The sequence below is a fragment of the Eleutherodactylus coqui genome, chromosome 1, assembly GCF_035609145.1.
Source record: "Eleutherodactylus coqui strain aEleCoq1 chromosome 1, aEleCoq1.hap1, whole genome shotgun sequence".
NCBI classification, from domain to species: Eukaryota; Metazoa; Chordata; class Amphibia; order Anura; family Eleutherodactylidae; genus Eleutherodactylus; species Eleutherodactylus coqui.
This window is the reverse complement of record NC_089837.1, coordinates 498054641-498073977: the sequence shown is the minus strand read 5'-3', so window position 1 is coordinate 498073977 and position 19337 is coordinate 498054641. Positions and strand designations below refer to the sequence as shown.

Below are 19337 nucleotides of genomic sequence, written 5' to 3'. Positions count from 1 at the left end.
AGACAGTGCTCTACATCTCCTTCTTCCCTGTTCGGCATTGGCGAACAAGCGGACCTGTATCTGAGGTTTTCTATGTAATTCTTCCTACAATGGAAGAGATTGAAAGGCAAGAAATGCAAGGGCTCTCCAGAATAAAGAGGGGGCCATCTTCGCTAATTAGTTTCATGGTAATGGTGCAATGTAAACATCATGAATATCCAATTAAAATTAACATAATTCTGAAATTAAAAGTAAATCAAGGAAATGTGAAATTCTATTATTGATAGAGTTCTACTACGGACAAAACATGAGGTGCATGTAATAGGTTCCCACTGTAAATGGGCAATATATATGTGCAGGTATAGCAGTTGAAACAAATCCCAGAGGTGGAAGGAACCTACTCCTGTGTAGCAATGGGGGGGGGGGGGGGGGGGTTGAATTTCCTACTATGTGGGTTCTTTGTTATAGCTTTACTACCGTTCAGTCGACACTCAGCAAGATGGAGGCCCAATGGTAACTTTCCTATGGGGCTATCTGAATTTTAATTATGTCCATGTCTTCACTTTGGGGCACTTACTACAATGCATGTCAAAGCTATATCTGCATTTCACATGGGCTCATTTGGTAATACAATGTATACAGTACCACGCGGTATATGCCTTTGTACTGTATAGGGCAGCATAGTGGTTAGCGGTGTGGCTCTGCAGTGTTGGGGTCCAACCAATGAAAACATCTGCAGGAAGTTTGTATAGTCTCCCTGTGCTATCCAAATGCATACTGAGAAGTTCATTTAGATTGCGAACCCCCTGTGGACAGCACTGCAGTATATGTATGCACTATATTTAAGTGAGGGCAACAAATAAAATATATGCTTCTGTTTAGAATAAAGAATCTAAACCGACATACAGATATGGTCTTCTCTATCTCAGCTGTTCTTCTCTACCTCCTCCTCTTGGCTGGACATGTTCAGATATTATATATGTGACACAAGATAATCAGTTTCTCAAAACAACATCATTTTGCGATACTCTGTCACGAGATGTATCTCCTATATAGATATGTCTGAGGCCATCCAGTGGTTGTGTTGGGAATTACAGTCTGTCAAGAGTTTTGCCAGCATGCCAGAATATTGTATTGCATTGGTTTCATGTCATATTGGAGTCCTTAAAGGGGTTGTCCCGCGAAAGCAAGTGGGGGTATACACTTCTGTATGGCCATATTAATGCACTTTGTAATGTACATTGTGCATTAATTATGAGCCATACAGAAGTTATTCACTTACCTGCTCCGTTGCTAGCGTCCTCGTCTCCATGGTGCCGTCTAATTTTCAGCGTCTAATCGCCGGATTAGACGCGCTTGCGCAGTCCGGTCTTCTTCTTTTCTGAATGGGGCCGCTCGTGCCGGAGAGCGGCTCCTCGTAGCTCCGCCCCATCACGTGCCGATTCCAGCCAATCAGGAGGCTGGAATCGGCAATGGACCGCACAGAAGACCTGCGGTCCACCGAGGGTGAAGATCCCGGCGGCCATCTTCACCAGGTAAGTAAGAAGTCACCGGAGCGCGGGGATTCAGGTAAGCACTATCCGGTTTTCTTTTTTAACCCCTGCATCGGGTTTGTCTCGCGCCGAATGGGGGGGCTATTGAAAAAAAAAAAAACCGTTTCGGCGCGGGACAACCCCTTTAAGCAAACTCAAGCTGAGGTAAGGATTGGACACATGTACATCGGCCCAATGAATGCCTAAAATGCAGTGTGAACAGACTATTATATAGGTATTGCTCAACTGCAGTCAGAAGAGTAACTTGAAGCTTCTAGGACCCTAAGCAAAACCTGAAATAAAGACCCTGTCCCATTTATAATACCAGAACCTTCTTACGTGTAGAGGAGCCCTTCTGTTACCAGAGTCCATCTGCACCCGCTATAGGTATGCCACTGATCGCCCTGCAATGGTAAACAGCACAGCCGTAATGCTCAGCATATTGGGAGCGAGACTAAGTGCTACCTTGGAAGGAATTACCACTATCTCAGATGAATGTAAATGGGATAATTCTAAAAATAATAATTTGCCTATATTATTTAAATGCAGCAACACTTTTCATCTTCGTTTTCCTTGTTTTTGATCATTTGATTTACTGCAATATTGTTTTTTTTACAATTTTTTTGTTAATGGGCAAAAAAACTCAACTTTTTTGTTTTCTAAATAAACAACAACAAGCAATGAAGTATCTCGTCTAATCTGGGATTTTTAGAGCTTGCAGATGGTCCCTGCCTACCTTTCTAACCAAAAGCTGTCTTATCTGTTGGCTCCAACATAAGGGCCTGGAGGAGGAGAATGGTAATCATGCATTTTGGCCTTATTAACAGATGGGGGTAGGAGGGATTGTGAGAAGTTGATTATAAGAAAACATGCTATAGAAAGCATCAAGAGTTTATGAAACAACAGACTGGCAGAGTGAAAAATGTTTCATCATATTTTAATTATTCATAAAATCCAGGTCCAATTTTTTTTTCTGGACCTTCTGTCATAATGAGCGATACAATTATATATACTGTCCATCTGTTATGGCTACTCGGAGTGTTTAGATGACTGAAAAGTGCTGCATCACCTGTCTGGTTTTATGGAACACATCGACGCTAGGTAGACTGGTGTAGGTTGACTCAAACGGATGTGTAGGGTTGAGTTTGATGAAGGTTTTAGTCCCACCACAGCTGGAAACTTTTAATTGCCTATGAGCTAGTCTGAAGCACAAGAGGCCCCAAGAGCTCCGCAGTAGGGGGCAGTATACACCCCATGTGCCACCGTAGGGAGCCTCTGTATAGCACCATAATACGTAGGTATTTTATAATCTGGTAGAACATTGAACAATTTGGTTGAATTCAACATAAAAAAGAACGTCTATCAAATTGGAGGTACACAGAGGTCTAATATGGCCCCGGTAAGCTTCTATGAGCGTTGTATTATGAGTCCTTACAACTTTGAATCTGTATGGAACCTTAATACTATGCGCTAGTCATAGATGCACATCAAAGGAGCTTTCTGGGACTCAAATATTGATGACCTATTGTTAGGATTAGGCCTCATGTCCACGGGGAAAATCAGGCCCGCTACGGATTCTCCATGGAGAATCCGTAGCGGGTCCCTCCTGCCCCGCGGACATGAGGGCTGAAAACAATTTAATCACCTCTCCGCACGCTCCGGATCTTCCCTTCTTCGCGGCCTGATCTTCTCTCCGTCGCGCTGGATCTTCTTTGTTTGGCCGGGCGGATGTGCTCGGCACACCGGCTGCGTGCCGCACGCATGCGCCGGGCACATCCACCGGCCAGAAGAAAGAAGATCCGGCACGACGGAGAGAAGATCAAGCCGCGAAGAAGGGAAGACCCGTACTGTCCTGAGCACGTGAGTTTAATTCAGGAGCGGGTCTCCCGCGGATTCGGACGGCTTCCATAGGCTTCAATAGAAGCCTGCGGGAGCCGTCCCCGCGGGAGACCCGCGCCTGAATGGAGCATGTCCAGATTTTTTCCTGCTCGGGACCCACGCCTGCAGGGAAAAATGACATCCGCAGGTATTTAACTACCTGTGGGTCTCTAATGCATCCCCATGGGGCGCAGATCCGCGTGCGGGAAAAACGCTGCGGATTTTAAATCCAAATTTGCCCGTGGACATGAGGCCTTAGTCACCAATATTTGATCAGTGGGGTTCCGTCACCTAAGACCCAACCGCGATCAACTCTTGAGGAGACCTCCTCACTTTATACCAGGCGCAGCTCAATTCTATTCACTTCATCAGGCGAATAATGTCACCGGCCTGAGAAGAGGCCATGGCTCTCACCTTTGTCTGGTGGTCTCTTCAAATAGCTGATCGGCATGGGTCCCCAGGTCATCATTATTCGAGTCCTTGAAAACCCCTTTAATTTTGGATGATTCCTTTTTTTGTTTCTCCATCGTAATGATGGCCTTTACTTGTCAGAAATGCCGAAACATATCTTCCAAATTGGAGGTTGTTGGTAACTTTTAGCTGTTGTCTGCTACTAATCTTCTATATAAGGCAAAATAGCCATGGTAAAATCAGTGCAATTGTAGGAAATCCCCAAGTACGGTATGGCTAAAGATTGTTTAAATGCTTCATTAGAAGTTGAGTGCTCTTTCACGGGTCTTTGGGAGGAAACTTTGCCTTGAGAGTCATTCATATGAGCTGCTTGAGGGGAAGAAACTGTAGTGTTAATGATCGTTCTTGCTTTTCCTTAGAGGCTGAGTACTTCGCTGAATGCTTAGCAACTAGGAAGTTTCGAAGGTTTAGCTAAATGTGGCCTCAATAGTCTTCTCAAAATGGGTTCATTGGAAGTAGACACTTCCCTTAAAAATAAACAGGCTGGAAAATTAGTGAAAGGCTTGTAAGGGGTTTTTGTTTTTGCCAACTTAACGGATTAGACCAGGAATAGAAAAAAACTCCATACTCCCCCCCCCCCCCCCTCCCCACGCCCCCAAAATAGCTCCACTCATGTCCATGGTCTGTGGATGGCATTATTTCTAAGCCCCATAACTATAATAGGACCAATCCCTTTATTAACCCTGTGCAGAAAAATGGATACCTGACACATTTGTCCTTACTGATAACCCCCAGATCCCCTGTGGTTCTACTACTCACTAGGGTTCAAAGGTGATCTAATTAGGGTAAGAAAGAAAGTAGGGTTCAAAGGTGATCTAACTTTTGTACACTAGATCTACAGGAGGTTTGCTTCTTCAAGGGCTCAACAGTGGTCATATTATGGTTGTTGAGTGATCTACAGGTCACCATACACATTAAATAACTGTCTGATGAGTGTTCTTCGGTCTAATAGCCAGTTCTCCTTAGTCTTTCATAAACATATTTGATTGGCTTCTCTGACATCTACCATTTGGGAAGAGCATGCTAAATAGTTGACGATTCCACCAAAATCGGTGTGTTTGAGTTTTTCGACTTCTGCAAAGGAAATGTAATATTACAGGATAGCCATTTAGATGAATAGCAGATGGTCCTCCATAATAGAAGCCATTCTTACTGAGCTGCTCTCCATTTTGGGTCATAGAAATGAGATCCTGAGTGGGGAACCCTGTTCTATGATGCTCATATGCGCTGATAGGGCATATGAACGGTGGTTGTGCTCTTGGCGTAACTTTGAGTGTATGGCTGCCTATACACCATCACACAGTGTTAATGTTGCCAAATTTGACTCTTCTAAGTCATAAATGTGCTTTAGGCTCACGTCACAAGGGCGAAAGCGCATTTACTTGTGAATTTGTGTGGCGTATTTCTGCCATAGGCATTGTGCATTTGTGCGAGTTTTACTCTACTTTTTGTGAGCGCAAAAGAAACAGAACATGACCATGCTCCCATCGATTGAAATGGGCAATTAGTGTAATTAGTTCAAATGCGCAGGAAAATAGATCATTTTTGGGCAAACTGCACATGTAAAAGACTTATGTGAACGGGCCCATTGAAAACAATGGATTCTATTGACTACATATTGCAGAAATACATTCATGTGAATCTGGACTTAATTATACTAAACTGGCCCCAGTTTGCCCTTGGTGAAATCAACTGATTGTCCAGGGTGCCAATAACGGGACCTGGAATGATCCGCTTTCCATCGTAGGTCGTGAATTCTAAGAGAGGTTGTACATCTTAGCACAACCCCTTGAAGACAGAATGAATCCAACCTTTGTGACCTTTTCCCACATCCCTCAACATGGGCATCATCATTGACGAGACCTGTTAACCAATTATGTTAATGATGACCCATGGCCAACTTTAGGGTTTGATGGTAGTTTATCCTTTCTTTTCTCCATCAGCTACCAAAATTTTCCCCAAAAATTCTCCCTATGAATTGCCAGTTGGTTCAAGTAACGTAAAATAGGCCATTGCTTCATAAAGTGAGCATACAGTGAATCCTAATTAGGTCTTATTACCCTGGGAAGACAACAGATTGTTCTTAAATAAAAATTAATTCTTGTCTTACTCATTATTAGTCAAAGTGGCACGCGTCGTTAATATGCATCAGAGTCAAATTTATGTAAGACATTTAGTAAGACGATGCACGAGTGGGAAGGGTTTGTTTTTTCCTCCTTGGAACCCAAAACTCATTACATGAAATGTGAAGGAGCCCATTGAAAGTTTCAATATGGTTCTTGTTGGAATTTCTATATTATAGTTAATAAAAACTAAGGTTTAATTTACCATCCCTGAGATAGGTAAGGCCTGTAATAAGATTCGGCTCCTTGGGGGTCTCAAACCATTATTACAGTGTTCAAGAAAACATGCTCTTAGCTGGTGGGGATTGCATTGCTGCAAATTGCTTTGTGAGTACCATCTTAATTACAGAGGGGCACAGATTGCCTTGGAATATCTTATTAACGCTATCTTTGCAAAGCTCATGGAAAAGCTGCGGGTTTAATTATTAAAGGCTAATAGCCAAAATGTTTTTTTCTTTTACGAGATTTGGTTTGTAAATGCAATATGCTACATTCTAAATAGCATTAATTATTAAATGGGAAACTTGATAATCCATTAAAGGGGTTGTGCCAACATGCACAGCCCCTTACAGAATGTAGGGCCCGGAGCAAACAGCTGATCGCCCCAGGTCCTGCTCTTCGCACCCCTGCCAAACAGCTAATTTTACCGGGGAATGCCAAGGGCAAGCAAAGATCTTCCCTGCAGCAACCGCTGCAGGGCAAATGTATCATTACAATGTGGACATTCACATGAATGGCCGTCCTATAATAAAAGGATGGCACATAGCCCGCTCGTATTGAGCTGATTCCCATTCTAGGTTATAGAAGGGTCCTGGTTGGGAGACCCCACTCTATGACGTCCATAGAGCATATGAATATGGGTTGGCCTTCTAATTTCTTCATACTAAGTTATTGTTCTATTGCTTAAATAATTTCAAAAGGGTCAGACACCATTTCGAATGGTAAGGTGGTGTATTTTAGTGCTATACCTGTAACCTACTGTATAGAAGAGGGCACTGCTAGCCAGAATTGCCATGTGCACCAAAGTTGGGGGCAGCAGAACTGAACATGGTTAGTGGTCACATGCTGATTGGCTGATGCCTTGTCATACAAAGGACAATATTTGCTGTGTAGGATAGGAGAAGAGACTGAAAGGAAGTCTAAAGGAGCTTATGGCTATGCTGCTGAGGGGAGAGAAGACACCAGACAGAGTATAATAAGTTGCTGCCTGGAGAACAGGACCACTACTTTCCACTCAGTCAGACTAGCACTGGCTAGAGGACAGAAAGTGGAGCAGAGGGTAGTGCTCCCAACCACCACACACAATACTGTGGTATCACTTGGGCTGGTTGAGGTGGCAGCCACCGCGCAATGAAGTGTAAGTGAGGCTGGCCTCGGAAACGGAGTTTGATGCCGCTGGTCTCGATCACGGAAACTTTTAGGCTGAGCCTCTAAGCCTTTAGGTTGTCAAAGTTAGTGTCTCAGATGGTCCCATAAATGTGGTGACTGCCACATGTCCATGACTTACCCAATGTTGTAGAGGCATTCCTGAAACTCCTTGTGTGTGCGGCCAATCATTATCCCGTTGCAAAGGCCTCCTGGAAGCCTCCATGAGAGGAATACATGTGGCTGCAGGATGTCCTGAACGTATCGCTGAGCTGTTGTTGTCCCTTGCATCACTACAAGGGGGAATCGACTGTCATATGTGATAGCTCACCAGGCCATCACACCAGTAGTGGGCGCAAAGCGGTGGTCCACAGAAAAGGCATGATGAGGCTCTCACCCCTGGTCTGCAGAAATAAACATGGCCATTATCAGTGCCCAAACTAAACCTGGATTCATCACTGAATATAACCTGGTTCACTCTGTAGCGTCAAGTTTAATCGTTTACAACACTACTGCAGACGACAACAGTGGGTGTCAAAGGCAGTATACACAGAGAGCCTCGTGTGGTGTAGAGTGTAAGCTCTCGCCTACGACCTGAAGGTTGCAAGTTCAATCCCCGCATGACACAGGTAGCCAGCTCAAAGTTGACTCAAGGTTGACCATCCTTCCGAGGTCGGTAAAACTCAGAACTCAGCTTGGTGGGGGGTAATAAATAATAATTACCTGAAAGCGCTGCGGAATAAGTTGGCGCTATACAAATAACAAGATTTATTTTATTTATTTACACAGGGGCTTGTATTAATGGTGCTAACCGTCTTTAGATGGCAAACAGCAAAACAGTTGGAGCTGCTCGTGCTTGTCAGGCGATCAGACGGTCCTCTCTACTGGTGGTCTGTAGGGGGTCCTGAGCCCGGTCACCTTGTGTGCCCTCACACATCCACTGATCTCAACACCTCCTAACAGTCTGGTCAGACAATCCTCTCTACTGGTGGTCTGTAGGGGGTTCTGAGCCGGTCACCTTGTGTGCCCTCACATATCTACTGGTCCCAACACCCCCTAACAGTCTGGTGAGACGCTCCTCTCTACTGGCGGTCTGTAGGGGACGTTCTGAGCCCGGTCACCTTGTGTGCCCTCACACATCCACTGGTCCCAATACCTCCTAACAGTCTGGTCAGACGCTCCTTTCTACTGGTGGTCTGTAGGGGGCATCCTAAGCCCCATCACCTTGCATGCCCTCACACATCCACTGGTCCCAACACCCCCTAACCGTCTGGACAGAACAGTCCGGTGGGGGACAATTCATTGATATGACCATCCAGCTTCTCACATCCCAATAATGCGCCCCTCTCAGACGGAGTGAAATCTCTTCTCTGCGTCGTAGAGGCGTCTAGTGGTCAACAAGCTCTACAAGCGGAAGAAGAGGTCACTACACACAAGGAGCGTCCGAGAGCCTCTTATAGGCCAAGGGAGGGACCTCTTCTAGGGTCTCCGGTGACAAGACCGTCCATGTCATCACGACAACTCTCATCATTTACAGATCTGCCCGAGACGGAACTGCAGGACGGGTTATATAGTAAAACAACAACTTCTTCTAGGGGCGTGATTTTTTTTTTAAAAGAGTCTGATACCGCTGCCCGTTAAGTAGAACACTTTTCCAAAAATATTGGCTGTGTATCGACTAGGAACACAGATCAGCATGTGTGCATATTATCGACTAAGCCTAGAAAATGCTGTTATGTTCCTGTTGTGTCTCCACCTTCATATTTCTCAGCAGGAACACAAACTCCCATGAGTCCACTCTCTGCTACAATAAAGCTTTGTGCAAGGACGGCTCTGGCTTGTGCGTGCTGTGTATCTGGAATGTTTGCGTTCCCCGTAATGACATTTAACAAACCTTTTTATTGTTGCCAAAAATGTCAATAATGCATGAAGGTACAGAAGTCCAATCCCCTCCGTCTTCATACGGGTCATGCATCCCCGTAGGTCCCACATAATTTAGTCTTTAAATACCATGAATGAAAATGCAGTAAAACCCCTCTCTCCACAATTAGAATCTTTACTCGGCACTTAGGCTGTCCTCTCGTTCTTTCTCCTAGCCTTGCCGAGCATGATGGCTCAATATTGCTTCTCAGCAGGAACTTGTGTTAAACTCTCGCTCCTGCAGTCAGGATTATTTTGTTTCATTAAAATAAAACACTGAAGAACAAACTGACATTTAACGTCTAATTTGGCTGGACAGGAACATGGTATTCGTGTCTTTAAATGTTTCCAATTGGCTTCCTACCTGCGTCCTGAGACTACCAGCAGAGAATTCCTTTTCCTTCTACGAGATAAAGATTTAAGTAAAAAAATTTTGCCCCCGGCAGATTTGTGTAAAGTGGTGGCGTCGTCTGATAGATACTTATGTGGAATGTTCATGCTTCCTGCAAATCGTCTTCATTACATATTAGTAGGATTGGTTCCGTCGCCTATTTAGGTCTCGGTTTGGTACTCGATTGTTGACTTTTTTTGTGACAAGGTTGGGTGCAACCGTGTGCGAGTCAACTGCCCATAGTTCTTGGAACCTTCCATACAGAAGATAAGGTGAATGGACAGTCAGTGAAATTGTCGTTATAATGCAATACAATTGTGATAGCCAAGCAATAAGAGACTGTGAGTGTTAACCTTTTCCAATCCACTGTCTGAAGACAGGCTGTACAGCTCCGATGTCGTAAGATGTCCGTCAGAGTATTCTTACTGTATATTACTGGCCACTCTGTTATCGAGGGCCTCTCCAGCATGTCCCATACCGCAGTACTGGCTCTAGCCAGCAGATTGCGCTATTGCATAATGGCAGAAAGAGAAAGCCCCCTAGGAAACCCTGAATGCAAAATTGGATTGCAGAGGGTTCAACCTTGTGTAGAAAGCCCCCACGTGGTTCTGGTAGCCGGCTCAAGGATGACTCAGCCTTCCATCTGCAAGATCAGTAAAATGAGTATCCAACTTGCTTGGGGGGGTGAAGATGACTGAGCAAGGCAATGGCAAACCACCCCGCAAAAATAGTCTGCCTAGGAGTCAGTCATGACTCGGTGCTTGCACCAGGCGACTCTACCTTTACCAGAGAGTCCATGAAGTAATGCCAGGCCTTCTTATTTCCCAGAAACTGTAGGAAAACCAGTGAATATATAGAGTGTGAAATTGTAAAGGTCGGTGATACCAGATCAACAGACTGCAAATATCCGTTGGCTGTGTATCCATACGGGGAGGGGGAGGGTATAATTGAGAGTATGTAGCAAAAAACAAAGATATAGTTTTATAGCAAGAAGAGACTGTGATACTATGAAAAGTCTACTGTATAGCAGAGCAGAAACCTCCTGCCGAGGCCGCCAAGCCGGTAGAGTATTACCGGGATTCTGAGGAGTTCTACCGATTCCATTGCGGAGGTATTAGAAGCTGTTCCACAATTTTCTGAAAGAGGTAAAAGTTAGTATCTAATACTAGATAAGTGGTTGTCCTTCTCAAAGCCACCCTCACAAGCATGTTATACATATGTACAGCATGGCCATATGTGCAAAGACCATAGCAGCATTGTATCGAACCACGTTTCTGCTGTCTAGGACTAGACGTAAAATGCCCCCAATTCGAGATGTTCTCACTTACAATGATGCCCCATGCTATGCTCGCTATTGATAGCGCACTCTAGGGTATAGGGATTGATTAATTCTCTAATACAGACCTTTAGCATAACATAACCAAACAGCAGAAAGTCCCAAGAGTTGATACTAATAAAAATAGCAGCTAATTATCGCCCCTCCCATGTAATTACTGCGCGGTGCGTCCGCCTTCACGTGGCCGCTAATGAGCGTTTTGTATATTCAAACGCATTGACCCACATTTAAAAATCACAAGTTTTGAGCTCCTCTTTCATGTGCTAAGTGGAGATGATGAAAGATGTTAAAAATTTCTGACAATTTGCTCCGAGGTTAGATGTACATCAATTGTCAAGCAATTTTCAAAGGAGACCATCAAGAAATTGGATCATTTTCACAGTAAGGAACATTTTTCAAGATTCTTCTTCTACACCAACGTCTCTCACAGAGAAGATTGGGCGACATTTCACCTTTATTGTGCGCTTCTCAAAATGGGAACATTTATAAAATGTCACAAGGAAAAATTCAAGGTTAAGTATAATGTTCTTAGCTCTTCAACTGTGTATCCGGGACTTAAAGATACTAATTACATCGCTCGCACTCCGTCCATCATCTTCTCTCATCTACTATCTCAATTTTTACAAAAGGGGACATCAAAGCATTTTATTAGGGCTGTTTTTTCACATTTTTGCCAGACAGTTACTGTTTGTGTAGTCACATGACATTAGGCTAAGGGTCCTCCGTGTTGGGAGAAGACAAATACTGTGACTTTTATGATAACGGACAAAAGGCACAGAACTACTATAAGACATGTAAACACACTCTTGTCCAAACCAATCCCTCCCCTAGAAGTTGTCGGAAATCACCCAAACTTTGGTCGGGGGATTTAAATGATGCTGTCAGAACTGACAGCTACATTTGAAGGGTTAACAGCGTAAGTAACAGCTTGCAGTTGTGTTGTAGGTAACTGTACATCCTCTGTTATTAAAGGGTTAAAGATAACTGGTATTCAAACAACTATAAATCAAACCCCTTAAAGGGGTTGTCCCGCGCCGAAACGGGTTTTTTTTTTTTTTAACCCCCCCCCCCCGTTCGGCGCGAGACAACCCCGATGCAGGGGTTAAAAAAACAAACCGGGTAGTACTTACCCGAATCCCGGCGGTCCGGCGTCTTCATACTCACCTGCTGAAGATGGCCGCCGGGATCTTCTACCTCCGTGGACCGCAGCTCTTCTGTGCGGTCCATTGCCGATTCCAGCCTCCTGATTGGCTGGAATCGGCACGTGACGGGGCGGAGCTACACGGAGCCGGCATTCTGCACGAGCGGCCCCATTGAAGACAGCAGAAGACCCGGACTGCGCAAGCGCGGCTAATTTGGCCATTAGAGGCCGAAAATTAGTCGGCACCATGGAGACGAGGACGCCAGCAACGGAGCAGGTAAGTATAAAACTTTTTATAACTTCTGTATGGCTCATAATTAATGCACAATGTACATTACAAAGTGCATTAATATGGCCATACAGAAGTGTATAGACCCACTTGCTGCCGCGGGACAACCCCTTTAAGGCTGTCTGTCGAGTACCACCCTCTGGTGGGTGGAAAGTTGGGGGTGTGAAGGGGCAACATTATAAAGTGCGTCACCGAGGTTCATGTACAGAAACTTCAGACTCTGATAGGTTCTGGATATCGGTCTCAGATGAGAGGTGTGGTGTGGGCTGAGACTACATCTCCAGGTAACGCACCAGGCAGCATTAACCGCTTTTACCAGCTCTCATCTCTCCCGATCGGTTTACAGATGCTGAATTGTTCACCTGAGGCTCTGCGACTTGGGTCAACCCAAGTCCAACTATAGTTCAGCTCTCACTGACTGAGTCTCTTTCTTCCCTGCACTCTCTGAACCTGCTGAGTCAATGCAGAGCGAAGGAACAGGACCTCTCTTATACCTAGCCCTTCAGCCAATCACTGTGCAGCTCAGGTCCTGTCAGCCTATAGCAACCAAAGCTCAGAGTTAACAAAGCCACATGACCTCTCTATGAAGGTCCTGCGAGGAACATAAAGTACAGAAGTAAAATTCACACTATATAAATTTATATGTTAGATAGATATAGTGTATATATGTATGTATGTAGGCGGCTTGCCACATCTACTACAGGCTCACTGGTGACTGAAAAGCCTAATTCTGGATAGGCAGATCTGGTCACGGCGATCGTACGGGGAAGTTTCTCCTGAGTTTGGTGCTACAGAGTCCTGGTTCTTTCTCCGTCTCCTCTTGTCCTTGAGAGCAGCCCAGTGTGTACTTAGCATTTAACCACTTACATGCCCTCACCAAGGTGGAGTGGTTAGGTGGAGTGGTTTGTTAATGCCATGCCAGACCCCATCCCTTTCCAGCTTTGCCACTAGGCACTACTGAGAATGCAGTCATGTGTCTTGCAGTAAACTATCATTTTAGATGGCGGAGCCCTATGCAACTTCACATAACCGAAAGGACAAAGACATGGGTAACCTGATGAGGCTTCCACTTCTTACGGGGTCCTCACTGGAGGAGGGTGTAACTTACAGTACCATATGTAGTATGCATACTGTAGCATTATGTTTCATGTCTGTTAGCATTTGAGACGTGTGACTCCAGGAACATACAGGACAAGAAGTGCGCTGTAATATAAAATAACGCGTCCCACTTTGGCCATCCGATACCTTGGAAGTTGAACCAAAACAAGCAATTCCTTTCTATTGCGGCTCGTATAAAGCCCAGTAAATGTCCTTGTCACTGAGAGTCTCGGGAGCAGAGTCTGTTTGTGCAAGTGTGGAAGTGATTAAGCGTGGATGGCCGTCACGCACATCACCGTGTTATTGGTCAGGGATAGTGTGCGACAGCTGAAACATTAATATAGTGGCTTTAGGTTACCAGACCAGAGCATTCCCCATAATCCCATCCCTTTCCCACAGACACCGCTATATTAGCCGAACACGTTTCTGAGTTTTGTCTACTTCTACAGTTTCTCTCTGCTTTCTAATATATATCTTGGATGGAGACTCTCTGGATTACAGAGGCATCTGGAAGGTTCGAATTCCCATTAGAGAGTACAGCAAGTGTAGGTCATGAGCTTGTCAGGATTTTCTGCCGGCTGCTTCCTGTATATGTACAGTCTAATACATCAGTTCTGAAGCGGCGGCGGCCAGAAGTGTCTTATAATAACGGCTCTTCTAGCAGCGGAGATCTCTACTGGATAGAAAATGTTTTCATCACTTGGAAGGAATACGGTGTGGAGAAATATAATAACAAAGTCGTTATGTTGTCTGACACTAGAGAGTTACTTGGGAACTACAAGTTCCCAAATGCCCTGTAGGAGGCTAAAGCTATAGTAATAAGAACATTTTTAGGAAGTCTAGGGGAATCATGTATCTCCTTGTTTCTCCCCACAGGATAGGGGATACCTTTCTGAGCAGTGGTGGTCTCACTGCTAAGTGCCACCAGATCTCAAGAACAGGAGTCCCATGTCACCCTTGGTAGCCACTGCACCCCTTCGCAGTGAGGAGGAGACTAAGTGGAGCGCTGGTCACGCAATAGCACCAGCGCTCCTTTCACTTTCAATGGGACCGCTCGGGTATTTCCGTCAGCCCCACTGGAATGATTGGAGTGCTGACTGCGCATATGCAGCCAGCGCTCCATTCAGAGTGACCCCCACAATGACAGGAGTTCTGTTCTTGAGAAAGGCGGGGGTCTTAGCAGTCAGGCCCCCACTGATCAGCAAGGTATCCCCTATCCTGTAGATAAGAGATAACTTGAAATTCTGGTACAGCCCCTTTAATAGGCTTTGCAACAGGACTCAGAGTATAATGGTTCTTTGCTTTTACCTTAATTTTCTTGCAAACTCCCTTAAATTAGGTGACTACCTAAAGCATGATGTAGTACTTGGCTTTGCTTTATAGAGGAATACCATTCCTTCCTGAAAATGTGTTTCAGTTCATCACTATTTCTGGGATGCCTTTTATGCACTGCCTTCTTTAGACCATGCTATAACACCTCAATAGTGTTAAGGTCGGGAGTCTAACTTGGCCATTCCAAAAACGCAAATCATGTTCTTTTTCAAATATTCTTTGGTTGATTGACTTGTGTGCTTTGGGTCATTCTCTTGGAATACCCAACATCTTGCTGAAAATGGCGTTTGACTTGCTATACGCTAACCATACTATATTTTTGTGTTCTTGTCTTACAGGAGTTATCTACACTGCAGATGTTCTCGATAAAGAAACCACCAACTCATACTGGCTCACAATTTATGCCACCGACCGAGGAGTCGTCCCTCTCTTCTCTACCATTGAGGTTTACATCGAAGTGGAAGATGTCAACGATAACGCTCCTCTGACTTCACAACCCATATATTATCCCACCGTCATGGAAAATTCCCCTAAAGATGTGTCGGTGCTTCAGGTCCAAGCCGTAGACCCTGATTCAAATACCAGCGATAAGTTGACCTACAAGATCACAAGTGGGAACCCTCAAAACTTCTTTGCCATCAACGCCAAGACAGGTAGAGTTTCAAAAAGTTGTACTTTTTAGTGTTTGTCATGGACAGTGATGGGTGCTCATTGACTAGCGGGTTGTCCTTGCTGTTAGAAAATATGAATATTCTCTGATTTCCACCTGTATATTTTTACATTGTCCCATTTATACTTCATGTTTCCTCAAACAGTACTTTGGTTCATTCTTAGGACATTTTCTTAGAATGCTAGATAATCTTGCAGAATATGTTGTAATGTAGGAGGAGAAACTGTAGCATTTACCACAAAATCTCATATTGGACCATAATTCTGGATGTTGGCTGGCTTTACGTCTCATGACATAGAGGAAACATCTAGTCATTGGGGTTTGGTTACATTCTTGATATGTAGATGGTCCTATTTAGAGTAACCGTGGGTACCGTTATCTGGACTTCATTAGCTGATGACTGCTTGGTATTAGAGTTCATGTTAACACCTTATATGCAGTAGCAGGTACATTTTGAAGTTTTGATAACTTATTGTCATCTTTTAAGCAACACTCAGTTTCCAGGGCAACATTTGTTTATGGCATTCTGCTATGGGTTCACTAGTTCCCCTCTTTGGTCTTCCAAGATCTTGCAGTATCTCTGAATACCAAATGCATACTGTACTGTGCATTGGTAGTGTAACACACTACACGCCACTCGCTGATTGGCCAGAGCTGTGAGCAACATTGGCCAATCCAAAAGCATCGTGAAGGGTCTCAGTGTGCATCTGGTAGTGAGAGGAGCACTGTGGCCATCTTGAGAGACCAGAGAGGGGCCCAATAACTGGTAAATCAATGTCAGAATGCCACAAATAGAGGTCAGCAGGTAATATTAATCCCCCCTCTTGCCACTGGGACTAGAAGGTTCCTTTAAATTAAAATGCAATTTAAAAAACATAAATTAGAGATAAGCACTAGAGATGAGTGAGCCTACTCGGTAAGGCAGTTAGTCGAGCGATTGCACTTCCTTAGCAGCTCATTTATGACCAAAAAAAAAGTTTTACATTTTTGTCTTCAAATATAAGTTGATAAAAAGTGCAGGAGAGATAAGAGCTGAAAAATAAGGCGTCAGGCCAGCCTCACTGTCGGATCTCCTACTGAGACTCAGACTGCAGTGCCTATATACAGTGATATGTAGAAGATGCAGAAGACAAATGGTGCTAGAAAAGCATTACTGTTTTTTGTACTTCTTGGGCGATTGAACCGATCTTGTTCCTTATCATTAGGTTCAGAGGGCATTTTTCTTTAGTCCTATGGGATCCCAAAAGAAATTTGGTGTTTCATATAAATGGTTTCTAGTTTGATATGTGCTTATTTGAGATGAGCGAGCCTACTCGGTAAGGCAGTTCCTCGAGCGAGCATCGCTCTTCTCGAGTAACCGCTTAGTGATCCGAGCAGGCTCGGGTGGGCTGCGGGGGTTCCTCCCGCTCCGCTCCCCCCGCAGCCCACCCGAGTCTGCTTGGATCACTAAGCAGTTACCCAAGAAGAGCGATTTAAACTGACCCTCCAGACCTGAACAAACAAAGATGGCCACACCAGCTCTGATTACCTGATCAGGTTGTCACAGAAGCTGGAATGGCAATCTTTGTTTCTCCAGGCCCGGAGTGTTTTGTTTTAAGGTGGCCATATAAATTAGATATATATCTTCCAAGACTGGCCGATCATCCAGTGTGTATGTGGGACTATCGAGTCTTCTTTGATGGTAGATCTTGGGGTAGACAAGGATCAGGCAGTTGGATATCAACCGATCATACCCTTTTGCTCCCAGAGAGATAAGCCACCACCAGCGCAATCTGACAGCGGCTTTCTCCCCTCTCTATATTCAGAACACATCGATGATCAGCCAAGCATGCAAGTAGATTTGGTGGTGTTGGGCAAGATGGCTGTCAACTGAACAAGCATTCAGCTCACGGCTATCTGACAAATATGGCCACCCATAGGCTCTGATGACAGACACCATGACAGAACTCAACAGATTCCATTATAAGTTAATACAGCCTGTCAGCGGCGGCGGTATCCAGCATATGACGGATACGGCACCACAGCCTGGTTTTCATTTTAAGTGGAAACCACAATGTAGAGCTGGACATAGCCTAACCCCACTATCCTGGAGGAAAATACATTATATATAGATCAAGAGAGAGAGAGCTCTAGCGAGATAGATAGAGAGCTCTAGCGAGATAGAGAGCTCTAGTGAGATAGATAGAGAGATCTAGCGAGACAGATAGAGAGATCTAGCGAGACAGATAGAGAGCTCTAGCGAGATAGAGAGCTCTAGCGAGATAGAGAGCTCTAGCGAGATAGAGAGCTCTAGCGAGATAGAGAGCTCTAGCGAGATAGAGAGCTCTAGCGAGATAGAGAGCTCTAGCGAGATAGAGAGCTCTAGCGAGATAGAGAGCTCTAGCGAGATAGAGAGAGAGCTCCAGCGAGATAGAGAGAGAGCTCCAGCGAGATAGAGAGAGAGCTCCAGCGAGATAGAGAGAGAGCTCTAGCGAGATAGAGAGAGAGCTCTAGCGAGATAGAGAGAGAGCTCTAGCGAGATAGATAGAGAGCTCTAGCGAGATAGATAGAGAGCTCTAGCGAGATAGATAGAGAGCTCTAGCGAGATAGATAGAGAGATCTAGCGAGATAGATAGAGAGATCTAGCGAGATAGAGAGATCTAGCGAGATAGATAGATCTAGCGAGATGGATAGAGAGATCTAGAGAGATGGAAAGAGAGATCTAGAGAGATGGAAAGAGAGATCTAGAGAGATGGAAAGAGAGATCTAGAGAGATGGAAAGAGAGATCTAGAGAGATGGAAAGAGAGATCTAGAGAGATGGATAGAGAGATCTAGAGAGATGGATAGAGAGATCTAGAGAGATGGATAGAGAGATCTAGAGAGATGGATAGAGAGATCTAGAGAGATGGATAGAGAGATCTAGAGAGATGGATAGAGAGATCTAGAGAGATGGATAGAGAGATCTAGAGAGATGGATAGAGAGATCTAGAGAGATGGATAGGGAGATCTAGAGAGATGGATAGAGAGATCTAGAGAGAGAGATCTAGAGAGATGGATAGAGAGATCTAGAGAGATGGATAGAGAGATCTAGAGAAATAGATAGAGAGATGGAAAGAGAGATCTAGAGAGATGGAAAGAGAGATCTAGAGAGATGGATAGATAGATCTAGAGAGATAGATAGAGAGATCTAGAGAGATCTAGAGAGAGCTCTAGCGAGATGGAGAGCTCTAGCGAGATGGAGAGCTCTAGCGAGATGGAGAGCTCTAGCGAGATGGAGAGATCTAGCGAGATGGAGAGATCTAGCGAGATGGATAAAAAAAAAAAAACCTAATGCAAGCCAATGTTAATCCCCCAGAATACGCTCCGCTTACATTTAACCCGTCTATCACAATTCTGGTCTGAAATGCATTAAATCTTTGCAGCCTGCAGCAGCCAGGAGGAAATAGGTCAGAGCTGTAAGGCAGCCATTCCTACACACTGTCATCTTACTTTCACCTCTAAGTGATTGCACGGCTGTGGGGAGTCCTTTTGTTCATTTCATGTGGCGTCGGAAACCTCGAAATAACAAGGCAAGCAGGTCTGGCTCACAGCAGCGTCCAGCTAGGTACATGTTCTGTGCATCTCTTCCAGCGGACCCCGCTGCGTTCCCAGTAATCTGTATCCCCCCGTTAGCTACATTAAATCTTTCAATTTTCTATAAAATGGAGAGCGAGAACAGTGAACACCTGCTATCCATATCAGCGGCCCAGACGGCGCTCCGAAACGAGCTGCTATTCCAGCTCCAGCGCTCCATAAAAAAATTAAGTACAACTTAAAAGGCATCTACTGCTGT

General features: G+C 44.7%; 1 protein-coding gene across 3 annotated transcripts in view; it reads left to right on the top strand.

The window, feature by feature from the left end:
* Positions 1-19337, top strand: part of FAT3 (FAT atypical cadherin 3) — a 522893-nt gene that overhangs the window by 248167 nt on the left and 255389 nt on the right. For all 3 annotated transcript variants that reach the window (XM_066587016.1, XM_066587025.1, XM_066587006.1), the window contains one exon: positions 15194-15508. In XM_066587016.1, the coding sequence (XP_066443113.1) occupies positions 15194-15508 (315 nt within the window). The remainder of the gene's footprint in view (positions 1-15193; positions 15509-19337) is intronic.